Genomic DNA, 15,741 nt, shown 5'->3' with positions numbered 1-15,741 from the left:
ATTTTCTATGAAATTTATTAATTTTTTTGTTGATTTTTTGGAAGTTTTTATGTATTTTTATTTATTTTTTATTAATATTTCGGACGGGGTCAACCTGGTCAACGACCGGTCAACCCATCCAGGACCCGCTCGGACCCACTCTACACTAAAACGATGCCGTATCCTATTTATTTATATTTTTTTTATTTTCTAAAGTCAATTTCCTAATATTCAAAAATAAAGAAAATAAATGGACGGCCGAGATCAATCTTGGAATCGATCTCGGCCGTCGACTCGTCCTTATACAAAACGACAACGCTTCGTGCACAGCTAATCTAAACGACGCCACATAGAATAAACGAACGGACGGTCACGATTAGCTCTGGACTTGATCCGGGCCGTCCACTCACTCTAGACTAAAACAACGCCGCATTGACCAAAGCATGAACGGCCTCGATTAAACCTAGGACTAGATCTGAGCCGTTCATTATTATAAAGCCTAAAACGACGTCGCTTCTGCCTTATATACTAATCGACGCCGCATTACGGTTAAGAGTAACGGCCACGATTTAAACCTAGATCTAATCCGGGCCGTTCATTCCATCCATGCTCAAAACAAGGACGCATCAGATCTTGTTCCAAAACGACGTCGTGGACTACTTAACCTAAACGACACCGCTTTTGATTTTTTTTTTTTATCTAACAAACGGAATATTAGAAAATACTAAAAATCGATCCAACGGCTGAGAATCAAATCTACCTAATTATCCCAACCGTTGGATCCGAGCCGAGTCGGCTCGTTCGCGCCAACAGCCGAGCCGACTGGACTCTAGCTGGACCTATCAGACAACGACACCTCAGCCGGTTGACCTGTTGACTTGCCATCTCAGCTCATCTTCAACCTCTCGCCAACGACAGAACGGACGGCCGACATTCCTCCGACGAGATCCAACGGTGAGATCTCGCCGGAATAGCGTGAAACCAACACGAATCGACTCGACTTAACTTCTAGATCAACATATCTCAGAATCAAGCAAGTTCATCGGCTAAATCACTAGTATCAAGCTATGCACGGTATCGACATCTCATAACTCAATCAAGCAATATAGAGCATGTCGGGCTAATTCCTTCACAAAATCACTCATATAGGAGTTCCGGAGACTTACCTCAAGCTCGGATTGAGCTTGCAATGGCTAGGATAGCCCGGCCGATGTTCAACCGGACCGAAGAATGTTGGAGGTTCGACTCGGGCGATTTAAGACAAATCAATGCAGGAATGAAGTGCGATCATGGTTAGAGAAGTTCTAGAAGCAAAAGGCACACATCAATTGCAAGAATCAAGCTCGTGAATGTATGATGCCATGAATGCACAGTGGAGAGGTTCGAAGCTCGACTTACCGGTTTCGAAGATCCGGAGCTAATTGAACAGGTGCGATCGCTTCTCCAAGGCACCAGGAGGCTTCTGAAAGTGATTTGACGCTCCTATTTGGCCCGAGCTGGCCGGCCGAGCTACTTGCAGCTCGAGCTTGAAGCTCCAGTGATGGCGTCGCGCGAAAGCTCACTTCTCTCTCTAACTCTCTCTCTCTCTCTATTATGTTATGTCCGGCGAGCACAATGAGCCGCCTCCTCTCTCGCGAATCTTCCTTGGGCTATTTATACTCGTTTTGAATTTGGGCGCACACGGGCGAGCCCTCGCCAGCTCTCTCACACGTGTGTGTGCACGCAATTTGGTCACCGGACGACGACGGAATCGGTTGTGATTCCGTCCACGTCCGTTAGACCCTTAGCCAAGCTCAAACGAGCATGAATTATACTTGGGTTCGAAAATGTTGACTTTTCTGCACACTGGGACTTTGACTACCGATTCCGACCACCTCCGACGGCCATTGGTCGGCCGTCGGTGTTAATCGGCGCGTCTTGGCCTGAGGAACAAAATGCCCACATAGATTGATTCAATTATGGCTGAATTGATCTTCAATTTGGTGATGGAATCTCGCCCTGCAAACCCGCAAATTCGCGCAATTCGGTTGGGGAAGACGACACTTTGCTGGACCGGTTCGACCCGTGGTCGGACCGGTCCGAATAGGTTCAGACGATTAATTTTCAAAATTAATCAAAATTTGTAGGGAATTTTCACAATTAAACCTCAAAATTGCACTTAGGGGACTAAATATTATCTAGAAATGTGGTTTTGCCCAAAATTTTTCATCAATTTCTATAAAAACCCCAAATTTTTCTAAAATCCCAAATTGGGGAAAACCTCAATTGAGTGCCAAATTGATCAAATTGGATCAAGCCATCTATGCCAATCAATTTAGAATATGTGAAAACCTTAGGGGGCGGTCCAATTTTGCTGTGCAAGTCCCTAGATTAAATTGCAAAAATTTTAGGAGTTCTTGCCCAATTCGTGCAATTCGTGTAATTGGAGGTGCAATTAATCAAATTGAAGCTGCAAAGGGCTGAAATTGAATGTCTTGATTCAAGATATGCAAAAATTGCAAATAAAAAGACTCAAATTGTATTTTTTAGGCACATTCAATCTTTAGTGTTGTGAAGGAATACCTAAAATTGAATTCATTTTTTGATTTTTCTTAAGGTCAATAAGAAGAGAGAATTAAAATAAAAATATTGGACATTTTTATATATTTTTGTGACCTCGGGAAGTATTTTATGAATTTTCTTGTATTTTTCTATTTTTCGAAAATATTAAAAAATGTGAAAAATATGAAAAATTATTTTTTGTTAAAAAATGGTTCCTTATGCTTGGTCAAGGCTACCAAACTTGATTTTTTAATTTTTTGATTTTTTATGATTTTTTGTGAATTTTTGTGAAATAAAACTAAGAAATACTTGACCAAAAATCGGGTGTCAACAACCTTTCATAACTTATTTCCTTTCCTTTCATTCAAAAGGGGTCCAATGCCAACATTTTGCACAAAGAAGCCTCATTATTGTGGTCATCGCAAGCATCATCCGTCACAACTACACTTGAGTTGTATGATGAAATTTCAACCACCATTGCATCCAAGTTCTTCTTATTTGTTCCTATAGTATTACTATCTTCAGCTCCTAAACTCATCACTTCAAAAGTATTTTGCATTAATGTGAAAAATCGATTAAATATAGATGGGCCTAGTGACATTTCATGAGATTCATCATTCACATTCCCTTTCTTCGCACCTTAGTCCATCTTTTCGGAATATAGGAAGATGAAATGACCGATACCGATACGTTCACATTCAACATGTGCAAAGCATGGCGACACAACCACCTTTTTGTTCAAAATATTTGCATTCACAAGAAATTGATAAGTTAATGACGTTAAATCTGACAATATGTTCCACCTTTAATCCCCTAACACTTGAGAGTGTATTCATAAACTAACCCATGGAAAGTAGTACTTGAAATCCGTTAGGAGACACTTTGCAAAAATTCTTCAATAAATCTTTTTAAAAATGGCATGAATATACACCAAACCGGCATGCATCAATATTGTTAGGATTGGCGCAAAATCATAGTGAAGTAAAACGAGCAAGAAAAAGAAAATTGAGACATGAGATTTTATCTTGATTCATCCTTACATTAGGGTTATGTTTAGCAAAGGATTCCATTATAATTAGCACCTCACACCTCTCGTTACATCACTCAATTACAAGCGAAAAAGAGTATATATAACAGCAGTTATTCATGAGCTAAAGTTCAAACTACTAATAAAAAATTATGGGATTAAATCGTAAAATTCCTCTAGTGTCAAGGGGGCATTGCCTCCTAGAGACCCCCGCACGGGGTGGCTCCCCAGAACCCCCGCACGTGTTTTTCTGTCCTAGGAGAGTATGAACTACACCCCAACAAATATCCATGTTATTCGAACTATGCAAGAACTATAATCATTTTGACTTTTAATTTCTCTCATATGAAATTGTTCTTCATAGTGGTTGACAAATTCCGTAAGAGTTGACATCTTAGTTGACATTTGTTGAAAGACATTGTTAGTGCTCTCGCTACTTTGACTTGTTCTTATACTACAAGAAAAAATATCATAACCAAAAACTAAACTCCATTTATGTCTGTGTAGCCTCTGAAGCCTAGTGTTATTCTCCGTGACCCGCTCTTCTCTCACTTTCCTCCAAGTAGATCTAAATCCATTATCTGATTTGCATCTATATATAAGTCCTTAGAAATATTTATCCTTGAACCCCGATTTTCGGTAAAGATGTTGAATGTTTTGATTGGCATCCGAAACACCGTTTGAATAGCTTTTGCCTTGGTCTTAATCGGTAATAATGATTTTTGGAGCCTTATTTCCCACAGACTTCAAAAACACCTCAAATAACTAAGTAAATGAACTTGCAGTCTCATCAAACAAAATGTATGGCCAAACAATGTATTCTTCCAATGATGATTAAACTCCAACAAAAGGTGTCACATATCATGTTATACTTATTGGTACGATACATGGTATCAAAAACCATTACATCACAGAAATAATCATAATCAAATCTAGACAAACTATCTCTCCAAAATAGATTTGTTAAAACATTGGATTTTTCATTTGCATTCAATAAAAATGACTCAGAAGACTCTAATAATCTCCCCTACTTATATGACTTAATCTTTCACCTTGAAAATAATTTTGACAATTCAGCAAGATGAAACTCAAGTTTTGGCTTCGTCCTACTTTGTTTGCCTAGAACTTGTATGCCATAGTCTCCCAATGCTAGCTTTAGCCATGCCAACTAAAACACCTTTGCAAGTGCTAGAAACCATTCTTCCATATCTTATCAAGTGCTTCTAATGTTCTTGTAAAAGCTCATGATGATGCTCGGAAACATCATAAATGCCATTCTCAATCTTAAATTCAATAAAAGTAGGACAACCACATTTAACTTCATGTCTTTCATATTTTCTTTCTTAAACAGTTGAGTTGATAGAATACCCCTCATTGTTAGAATATTTTATTGATTCCGTATATATTCTAGATTTATTGTTGTTTATTTTCTAGGATTATTTCCTCATAGATCGGGCTTCATTGTACCTATTTATTATGGCTCTGTGCCTCAATACAATACACAACTCAATTTTCTAGATCTTTCTTCTCTATCATGGTATCGAGCAAGGGTTTCGCTCATCTTCTTCATCACACCGGCCACCCGACGTTTTTTCATCTTGCCGACTTCACAATCCAATGTTGATCGATATGGGTGACTCAAGTGATCGGATTATTGTCAAACTCGATGGCTCCATTTACGCTCTCCGGCAGCTATCGGCTATGGCTACACTTGTTTATCGAGATCTGTTTGAGCATGTTGAGGGTATTCGCGTCTATCCCGCCGAATTCAAGGACGCCGAGCAATCTAAACTCACAGACAATGCGATTGCTCAACATAAAACCGATATTTGAAAACTGGACTATTGCTAATTTGAGGGCTTGGGCCACCATATTCGGCTCTCTTGATCATACCCTTTGTCCACAATTTGGTCACATCACAGGTGCGAAGAATCTCTAGGATCAGCTTGCGGACATGTTACTCGGATTGGCTCTTCCGTGTCTACCAATTACATCAAGACATTGCTGTTGCTACTCAGGGTGCTCAATCAATCCATGAGTTTTATAATTATTTGAAGTCGCTTTGCGATCGACTTGACGTTTTGTCTCCTACTTTATGTTCCACATGTTCTAGTTGTGCCACATGTCGGTCTTCTCGATTCTGGACTCGGGATCGCTTATGATTTTGTGATTTTTTTATGAGACTCCGACCTGCTTTTGAGGGTGTTCATAGTCAGATTCTTTATAAGAATCCTCCACCCTCTCTCTTTAATGTTGTCAAGGAGCTTCAATTAGAGGAAACCCGGTTAGGTCTTCGCTCATCTTTTACGGTATCTAATCCAACAGTCATTCTCTCTACTATTCCATGGGCTGCTGCTTGGTCTACGACGCTTCTGCTTGGTCTACGACACTGCTTCATGTTCCAATGCGGGGTTCTCATCGGTTTGCTCCAACGCGGGGCTCTCTTCAATCTATTCCAACTCAAGATTCTCATTAGTCTGCTTCAACTCAGCGTTCTCATCGGTCGCTCAGGTGCTCTTATTGTCATTGTCGTGGTCATATTGAGTCCCGTGTTATAAGAAGCGGCACGACACACATCGCTCTTCTCGGACTCCACCTGCTCCTAGTCCGACTCAACATGTTTCTCTTGCCTCTCCTTCTGTGGATGAACGATTTGCTACTCTTGAGGCTTAGCTAGCCTACTTAAATCAATTTCCGCTTGGCTCTCAATTGCCCAATTCAAGCCCTTTAGTTGCTGTCACTTATGATGGTTCTTTTGCAGCTCTTTGTTCCCCCTCAAGTGGTTCTTCTATTGCCCGAATTCTTAACTTAAGAGTTGCTAGACACATGTCTACTTCTACTGCCTATTTCACCGAGCTTTACGAGCTCAAGTCTCTAGGGTGGTTCTTTACAGCCGATGGTTCTCCTCTTTTGGCTACCCAACATGGGACTCTTGTTTGTCCTCGAGATTTCTATGTTCCCGATGTATTACATGTCCCTTCTCGGCGCTTAATTTGTTGTCTCTTGGCCGGATTACTAATGCCGGTTGTATTGTGAGTTTTATTGATCGCTCTTGTTTTGTGTAAGATCGTTTAAGTGGCGGGATGATTGGCAAGGGCAATAGGCATGGTGGAATGTACACTATGCAATCTCTTCACCTTCCATCCATCTCCACTTCCTCTCCTTATTCTGTGCTGCCTACCGTGGACCTTACGCGATGGCATCGGCGTCTCGGGGCATGCTTCCTCTTCTCGTCTCTCTATCCTTCATCAACATGGGGTTTTTGGTCCAGTTTCCTCTAATGTTCTATCTTCTTGCTCTATTTTTCTTTTAGCAAAAGCAGCCCGCTTTACCTTTTCCTATTAGTACTTCTAGCTCTAGCAATATTTTTTATCTTGCTCATTTTGATGTATGGGCCCCGCTCCTATTCCATCCAAGAGTGGTTTCAAATATTATGTTTTGTTTGTTGACGATTATTCTCACTATATTTGGATCTATCTTATGCATCAACGTGATGATTTTCTTACCATTTATCGCACTTTCACCGCCATGATATGTACACAATTTCATAAGAAAATTAAGGTCTTTCGCTCCGATTCTAGGGGGAATACCTCTCGGGTGCTTTTTGTTCCCTCTTAGCCGGTGATGGGACATTGCCGCAACTCTCTTGTCCCGGTGTCCCGGCTCAAAATGGGGTTGCTAAACGTAAGCATCGACATATTCTTGAAAACACTCGTGCTCTTTTACTTTCTACTTTGGTTCCTACCGAGTTCAGGGCTGAAGCTCTTCTTAGTGTGGTTCATCTCATTAACCGTCTTCCCTCACCTATTCTTCATCGAGCTACGCCTTTTCAGCGACTTCATTCCTACTCTCCTACTTATACACGTCTTCGAATTTTTGGGTGCACGTGTTTCGTGCTTCTCCATCCCTCCCACCGAACGTACGAAGTTGATTGCTCAATCCATATAATGTGCATTCTTGGGGTATAACACTGAACACAAGGGCTATTATTATTAAGGCCCGATTGCTCGGGGTATTCGTATTTCTCGTAATGTCACTACTACTACACAAGGGCTATCATTATTAAGGCCCGATTACTCGGCGTATTCATATTTCTCGTAATGTCACTACTACTACTACCACCACCACCACTACTACTACTACTACTACGTCTTCAATGTCTAAGCCTATTCCTTTCATGTACTTCCCGGCTGATCCTTATCATGACCTCCCTCATGCCTTACCTTCTCCTCCTCCGGATATCTCCGCCCCTCATTCTCCGTTTGAGTTCCCTCCCACTATTGCCTTTCTTGCTCCCCTTGATACTGACGATTTTGCCCCTCTAGAGTTGCGTCGTAATCCTCCTCGGGATCGTCTTCCCCTTGCTCGGTATGTTGCTACTACTTCTTATTCTACCGAATTTGGTGTCTTTTTGGCTGATGTTCATGATATGCGGGAACCTACTAGGCACCACGAAGCAATACAACATGCTAAGTGGGGTTAGGCCCTAGGCGAGGAACTTTACGCTTTACATAGTACACGTACTTAGGAACTTTTTCCTCTTCCACCCGGTCGATCCTTGGTATCATATCACAGGATCTATAAGGTAAAGACTTGTCTTGATGGAAGTATTGAGCGCTACAAGGTGTGTTTGGTTGCGCAGGGTTTCTCACAAGAATATGGCATTGATTATGGGGAGACTTTCGCTCCGGTAGCGAAGATGACTTCTGTTCGTACTCTACTGGCCGTTGCTTCTGTTCATAACCGGCCTCTCTATTAGCTCGATGTGAAGAATGCTTTTCTTCAAGGGGATCTTCATGAAGAAATCTTTATGCAACCATCACCTAGTATTGCTCATGCCCACGGTCGGGTTTGTCGTCTTTGGCGAGCTCTTTATGGCCTCAAACAAACACCGCGTGCTTGGTTTGAGAAGTTTACTGCTGCGATACGTTCTGCAGGATTTGTTCGGAGTGAGGTCGATCATGCTATGTTTGTTCATGCTTCGTCCTCTAGCATTACTATTCTTCTTCTTTATGACATGGTCATTATTGGCAATGACTCTGATTATATTGCGCATACCAAGAGGCATCTTAAGAGACATTTTTCCATGAAGTAACTTGGTCCATTGTGCCATTTTCTTGGGCTTGAGATTGCTTGTAGTTCTCGTGGTATTCTTCTTTCTCAACGAAGTATACTTGTTGATATTCTCTCTAGGGCTGCACTTTCGGATTTCCGTACTGCGCTCACTCTTATTGAATTGAATCAGAAGCTTCACCCCGATGGTGAAGAACTTTTCTGATGTGACTCGTTATCGAAATTTGGTTGGTAGTCTTGTGTATATCACCATTTTGTGTCATGACATTGCTTATGCGGTTTATTGTGTCGGTTAGCTTGTTGCTGCCCCTCGGTCCACCCATTATGCTGCTATTTTGTGGATTCTGCTCTACCTTCAAGGTACTTTGATGTGGTCATTGTTTTTACCGTTCTCTTCTCATCTCAAGTTACGTGCTTATTCCGATTCTGACTAGGCTTCTGATGTAACCGATTGTCGATTTGTCATGGGGTTTTGCATTTTCCTTGGCAATTCTCTCATTTCTTGGTGCGTCAAGAAATGGCGGATTGTCTCACGTTCTTTTACTGAGTCCGAGTATTGCACTATGGCCGATACTACTGTTGAGATTGTCCGGCTTCGTTATTTGCTTGTTGACATGGGTGTTTCACGCCGGGATCCCACTCCTTTGTATTGTGACAACAAGAGTGCCATCCATGTAGGGGCTAATCCTATTTTTCATGAACGCTCCACGCATTTGAGATCGACTTCCATCTTACTCGTCATCATCTTTAGGCTCGAACCATCTCTCTTTCTTTTATTGGGATTGCGGACCGGTTAGCCAATGATTTTATGAAGACTCTTACAAGACCGCGTTTTGAGTATCTCATTTCCAAACTCTCGCTGTTTGATCCACCTTGAGTTTGAGGGAGTGTTAGAATATTTTATTGATTACGTATATATTCTAGAGTTATTGTTGTTTATTCTCTAGGATTATTTCCTCATAGATCGAGCTTCATTGTACCTATTTATTATGGCTTTGCGCCTCAATGCAATTTACAGTTCAATTTTTTAGATCTTTCTTCTCTATCACTCACAACTGCACACAAAAGTTTGTCGAGTTATTTCTTTGTTACCTTTTTTTTTTAATCTTAACATTCCTTACTTCAAATCCTTTGCCAATAGCATATGCCACATATTTATGATAAGTTTCAAATTCACTTGTGAAAAAAAAAGGAGTTTTTGTGCTAAAAGGTCGGTGGGCTCCACTCAACAAAACTCTATTTATTCTGGTGTGAATGACCGACATGCATATACTTCTTGATTTTAATAGGATTCTTTATGAGCATTATTTCTATGTATTATTATTTAAAAATAATCAAGTCATTAATGATAGAACGAAATCAAGAAATAACATCTCTCGTGCGAGATTATAAAAGATGCCCTTGATATATTCATTCCTGATTGATTGGGGCACACCGTGACGTGGAGGCACCGGTCTACCCGATGGTTTCTCGCGAATGGATAGAACTCTGGCGAAGAAAAGAGCCAAAAATGCATGCGCAGAGGATAGAGGAGCTGGATCAGAGTGAAGAGATCGAGACAGACAAGTGAGGTCATCTGAGCACGTGGCAAATGATGAATGGACCGATTATTTTCTATCGTGGGTCTCCACCCCTCTTATCCGTCAGACCGATTTCCTCGGTTTGTGAATTCATATCGACATAACAATACTTAGATAATCCACATATGGTAAGACGTCTAACAAAGTCCAGGGAAACTCACGACACCAGCTACAGCCGGACCCCCCCTGCACAGTTCTGGTCAAATGTCTTCGGAAACCCATTCGCATCGCCGCGAACAGGACCACCACCACCACGACGGCGATCACCACCACCACGAGTAATTCAGTCCATCTCCATGGGCTTTTTCTGTCTGGTTTCTCTTTTGTCCTTCACCATTTTTGTTCAGTCTTTCTGCGTACTTCCTTAATCCTTGCCGAACGAAAACGTTGGCCCCTCCTCCTCCTCCTCCATCTGCAGTGAATCCGCAGGAGCAGCTTCGTGGGTGGGACCGGACGGGAGGGTGTATCACAGCCACGACGGCCTCGCGCCTCACTCCCACGAGCCCATTTACTCGCCGGGCTTCTTCCCCAAGCGAGCCCCGCCGATCCTCTCCAGGGATTTCAACGAGCGGGCCTTCACTGTCGGCATTGGAGGACCTGTCGGTACTGGGTATGTTGCTGAATTGACGGTCTTTTTTTTTTTCCCCCTCGTCTTTTTGCAAGAGAAACAAGCTCTCAAATCTGCACTCTGGATGAATTTAAACTCGGTTTGTGAGTGCTAATTTGCTGAAATTTCTTCTTTGGGGTAGGAAAACGGCTTTGATGCTGGCTCTGTGTCAATTCTTGAGAGATAAATACAGTCTTGCTGCGGTAAGTATCCTTTCATCGAGAACGGTTTGAAAACTTGAAGTTCATTGCTTTGAGGATAAGCTCTGTTGTGCTTGAGGCTTGACCCTTGAGATGGTGAGAAGTGAGTTCTTGGTTTTGAGCTAAGAGTGCTCATTTTCACACACAAATAACCGAATTAGATGGATTGCATCTCTTGCTTGACTTCTCATTATCAAATTTCTTTCTTGGTTTAAGATGGGTCGATGTCATTAGTTTATATTGTGTTTCTTCTGCTTGATTATGACATCCTCAACCGCCCAATAACCTATGTCACGCCCCAAGTTATAACAGACCTCTCTCTGTCTCAAAATACTATAATCGCTAATATAATGGCAGAGCACCCGTGATATTCATGAGTTGTCCTATTAATCTCGTTAGACCACTTGATATTCCTTCGTAACTACATTCTATCTCAACGTAAATTTTCACAATTTTTCTTTCCCCGAGCTCCTTCGACGTATTATGAGGTTTCTGGCTCTCCATATGCGATAACCATAAGCACTATGCACTACCCCTATGGACTTCTTTCCCATTAAGACTCTTTTAGTCCCCCGAAAATTCAGCTATCCTGTCATATGCATTGTTGCCGACAAACTTTTCCCTCTATTTAACTTGAGAGCTTGACAACAATTCTCCTGTTTCGCAGTGCTCAATGAATAAGTCACAAACACGGAGCCTTTGCACTTACAGTGCTTTCCAATTCAATATTTGTAATACAGTTTGGTCTGATTCTGATCTCCGCAAGAGTAGAACTTCAGAAATTAGTCTCAGCCTCAACTGATTGTAAGTTTTCCCTCAAAAGGACCACTAGATCATCAATACAGCAAAGAAAAGCAAATCCGACTTTCTTGCATTTTGGGTGTAATGGACGAGTCCATTCTACTATTGCCTTGTCATGAACTTAGAACCTCTTCGTAATTCATCCCAAAGAGAACTCGGAACGCAAAAATATAAAGTTACAGAGAAGAGAATGGAATCCTATCAAACCTTTCTGATCAATGAGTTACTAAACAGCTTTGTGCTATGACACCTGGCAAACAAGGTGTTAGGGATTTCAAGAAAAGCTTCTCACGAAGCCGTTGATCTAAAACCCTGTTAAACTAGTGTTATAAGGAACTTTAGTGATCAACAAATTTGGTGTTTCTTTATGCAAGTTCACGGTTTTCTGGCTAGCCATTGCTGACATAACATCCTCAGCAGATATTTCCAGTGTATCATAGAGAGTACAACTCTATAATGAAACAGATGTTTTATCCATGCACATGGACTATCCTCTGTAACTGGGAGTCATTCGAATAACTTTGTGCTGCGGGCTGTTCCTGCTGTACTACATTGTTGTGATCTGCAACTTTACCCTGATCAATTTCATCTCCTACTGTTGGAAGGTTTCTTATTACAAAATGATAACCTCTTTCAAAGTTGTTTCTCCAATGACAATTCATTGAGCTACAAGCAATGTCCGGCCGCGGATTGAAGTTAAGGAGCAAGAAGAGACTGATCTTGTGCTTGTAATTTCAACTAGTTGGATTCTATTGTTGTCTGCAATAAACGTCTTAAGCTGCTTTTAGGTCAAGATATTTAGCAATTATTTCCTTTCCTCAGCTACTAGATCAATATCTTTGTCTCAATATGATAGCAGATCTAAGGTTAATCAGATAGAAACAACTCTTTTCAGTATGTATCCATGCAGTGTAGTCCTTGACCCTGAAATTACAAGGTTGATTGCTGTTGCTATAATTGATTAGGAAGTCCTAAATCTTCTCTATGGAATGTAATCAAGTCATCAACTTGTTCAATTGAGCCAATGTAGTGCTAAACCTTTGCAAGAAAATGCTATCAAGTCCTCCCGGCCAATTGTTGCCGGGACTTTTTACATGGGAGTGCAGTTACCCCCCCGTTGATCTGATGTGTTGCAGCGACTTGGTGATGTGGCTGGCAATTTATAAAACAATGTTGTCTTTTAATTAATCTCACAGTAACATCTCTCTCTCCACCATCCTGCTGCCTCAGCCACCGACCCCAGCCATTGCAATCACCAGTCATATTCTTGCCGCCATCACATTTCACTGGCCATCATTCATCGCCCCGTGACTCCTCAACCTTCGGCCCATGACTCATCAACCTTCGGCCTTCTGTTAATAAAGACAAAGGAGCTGAGTTTGCGACCGCTACGAGCGATGGCTTAGCATAGGGTGGCATCATATCTAAGCTCGCAACCTCAGATCCAATGTCAGAAGCCCAAGTCTGAGGCTGGACAAAGAATGAGGGGGCTGGAGAGCGTGGCACGGCTCATGGCAACAGAGGCTGGGTGGCGTGGGTGGCAAAATTGTGAGTCTCAGAAGGAGGTGGGCCTGTGTCGGCATTGCACTGCGACTACGGCGAAGGTGTGGCATGGCTTTGATCGAACAAGACGAGGACTTCCGATGAACTGTTTCTTGAGCTTTATTGATGGACTACGAGATAGAGAGAGAGAAGAGAGAGTGAGGGCATAAAGGAGAGTCAAGAGAGTGCATTTCTTGGCGTATAGTACTACATTCGTTCAGTTGAAATGTTTAAAACTTGATTGCATTCCGTACAAAAGGTATAGGACAATGGAATAATTTTCCTGTTGCGTTGATATGCAAGAACTAATAAACTGCATAAATATGGAGGAGTCTATTGTCTCTGCTTGTCTGCTTTATCAAGATTGCACTTAAAGAATGACTAAAAGCAGTTTCTTTGTTTCAGGTGACAAATGATATCTTCACAAAAGAGGATGGTGAGTTCTTGGTAAAGCATGGGGCACTTCCTGAGGAAAGGATACGGGCAGTGGAAACAGGAGGATGCCCACATGCGGCAATTCGTGAAGACATCAGTATTAATTTGGGCCCTCTTGAGGAGCTTTCGAACCTGTACAAGGCAGACATATTGCTCTGTGAATCTGGGGGAGGTAACTTAGCCTCATCGCTTTCAATTCAAGCAAAAATAGAAACAAGATAACTGTTTTTCTCTCATGAAGTAAACTTGGCTATGCCTACATTGATTCTTTTGTGCCATCTTGCCTTAGTGAACACAATGATAACATGTGACACTCTTGCATCAGTATACTATCTAATTTATTGCACCCATCTGGTTACTGGACCAAGCTCGTGTTGGATAAATGACTTGACGTGTTGGGAGATGTGGAAAAACAGGCTGACGATGAATATTTGTTGTCAAAGTTTGTGTATAGTCGGATTTGGAAGATTGCAAGGCATGTGCATATGATGAACGTGCAGTGCGTCCAAGAATGGTGCCTTAGGCCCGACCCTATAAAGGAAACGAATGGTGCCTACACCATGGATTGATTAGACTTGCATCCTCTGAAGTCAACTGACGAAGGCATAAAGATGGTTTTATACTGTTTATGCAGATAATTTAGCTGCGAACTTCAGCAGAGAACTGGCAGACTTCATCATATACATCATCGATGTTTCTGCCGGTGATAAAATCCCTCGCAAAGGAGGCCCGGGCATCACCCAAGCTGATCTCCTGGTACATTTTCTTCTCCTCTTTTCGGAGAACTATCTTTATTTCTGTGCAAGTAGCAACCAACCCTTGCTTTCACTCAGGCGATTTGTGTGATGGAAATGATTTTATTTCCATGTTCGTCTACTTCGATATTCCAGGTGATAAACAAAACGGACCTTGCACTAGCTGTTGGAGCTGACTTGGGTGTGATGGAGCGAGATGCACTTCGGATGCGAGATGGAGGACCCTTTGTCTTTGCACAGGTGAGTGAAGTGTGGACTTCTCAACCCACATGAACTTAATGGATGAGCCTTAAGTACTAAATAGATAAAAGAATGTTGATTGATGGTGCGACGAGGGGACATTATACTTGACAGAATACTATATCACCCTAGTACTTTTCACTGTCGTTTTTGCATTAGTTTCCTCTGTCTCTATCTCTGTCTCTGACTTTTTCTCCCAATCTCTCTCATGCACCACCTTTTAGATCACTCAGAAGAGAGAGCTTTGGGAAAGTTTTGATTAGAATTCATGTCCTTGTTCCTGGAGTCTTTTTGTGCACATTCTGTATATACATCAGTGCATGCAAGTTTCTGAATGTGGACTTTCTTGAAAGAAATGATGAGCCTGTGAACTATATGTGCAGGTGAAGCATGGCCGGGGAGTCGAGGAAATCGTTAATCACGTCTTGCAGGCATGGGAGGTCGCCACAGGGAAAAAGCGATACTGATCCTGCCATCTAGTAGTCCCAACTGGTTTTCCTTTCCTATTTTGCATGCACCGGAACGGGTCATATGTGTTGTGCCTCTAGCTGTTCACTGAAAGTTACCAGGCGAGTATGAAACTTAATAAATTGGTTTCGGACAATGCAGATAATAGACTCATATTCAGTCAAAGAACGGATGGGGCAAGTTTTCCTGCCGAAATGCCCTATGCGTTATTAGCCGCGGCGATAGGCGGTGCGGGGCTGGTCTTGGTCACGCCCTGCCCTGTGAATATTCTTTGAAAAATCTGTTGTCTGTGACATAATTTATATGTCTCTGATGAATGAAGTTATAATAATAATCCGTAAGAATAATCTCTCTTTTTCCCTTATAAGCCTTTCTTTTAGAAGAGTTGCAATTTGAGAAAAGTCTTAAAGGTAAGTAACCTGTTCACATTGTCCCACAACTACTAACTTATGAAAGTTGGAACTTGTTTATCTCTGTAAAACCAACCATTCTC

General features: G+C 41.7%; 1 protein-coding gene across 1 annotated transcript; it reads left to right on the top strand.

The window, feature by feature from the left end:
- The first annotated feature begins 10,345 nt into the window (after positions 1 to 10,345).
- LOC115725886 (urease accessory protein G-like) lies at positions 10,346 to 15,407 on the top strand. The gene is made up of 7 exons (XM_030655534.2): positions 10,346 to 10,478; positions 10,619 to 10,810; positions 10,950 to 11,010; positions 13,756 to 13,957; positions 14,420 to 14,541; positions 14,676 to 14,780; positions 15,164 to 15,407. Exons 1-7 carry the CDS (start codon positions 10,405 to 10,407, stop codon positions 15,245 to 15,247), a joined length of 840 nt encoding a protein of 279 aa, XP_030511394.1. The 5' UTR covers positions 10,346 to 10,404; the 3' UTR covers positions 15,248 to 15,407.
- The last annotated feature ends 334 nt before the right edge of the window (positions 15,408 to 15,741 follow it).

Source organism: Rhodamnia argentea, chromosome 3 (assembly GCF_020921035.1).
Source record: "Rhodamnia argentea isolate NSW1041297 chromosome 3, ASM2092103v1, whole genome shotgun sequence".
Lineage (NCBI taxonomy): Eukaryota > Viridiplantae > Streptophyta > Magnoliopsida > Myrtales > Myrtaceae > Rhodamnia > Rhodamnia argentea.
The sequence above is the reverse complement of the archived record's forward strand: the minus strand, read 5'-3'. Positions and strand labels throughout refer to the sequence as shown.

Excerpts from the sequence above, each read along its gene's own strand:
- LOC115725886 (XM_030655534.2), top strand. The coding sequence starts at position 10,405 with ATGTCTTCGGAAACCCATTCGCATCGCCGCGAACAGGACCACCACCAC. Across the intron at positions 10,479-10,618 it reads GGCGATCACCACCACCACGA|TGAATCCGCAGGAGCAGCTT; the intron begins GTAATTCAGTCC and ends CTCCATCTGCAG. Across the intron at positions 14,542-14,675 it reads TCACCCAAGCTGATCTCCTG|GTGATAAACAAAACGGACCT; the intron begins GTACATTTTCTT and ends TCGATATTCCAG.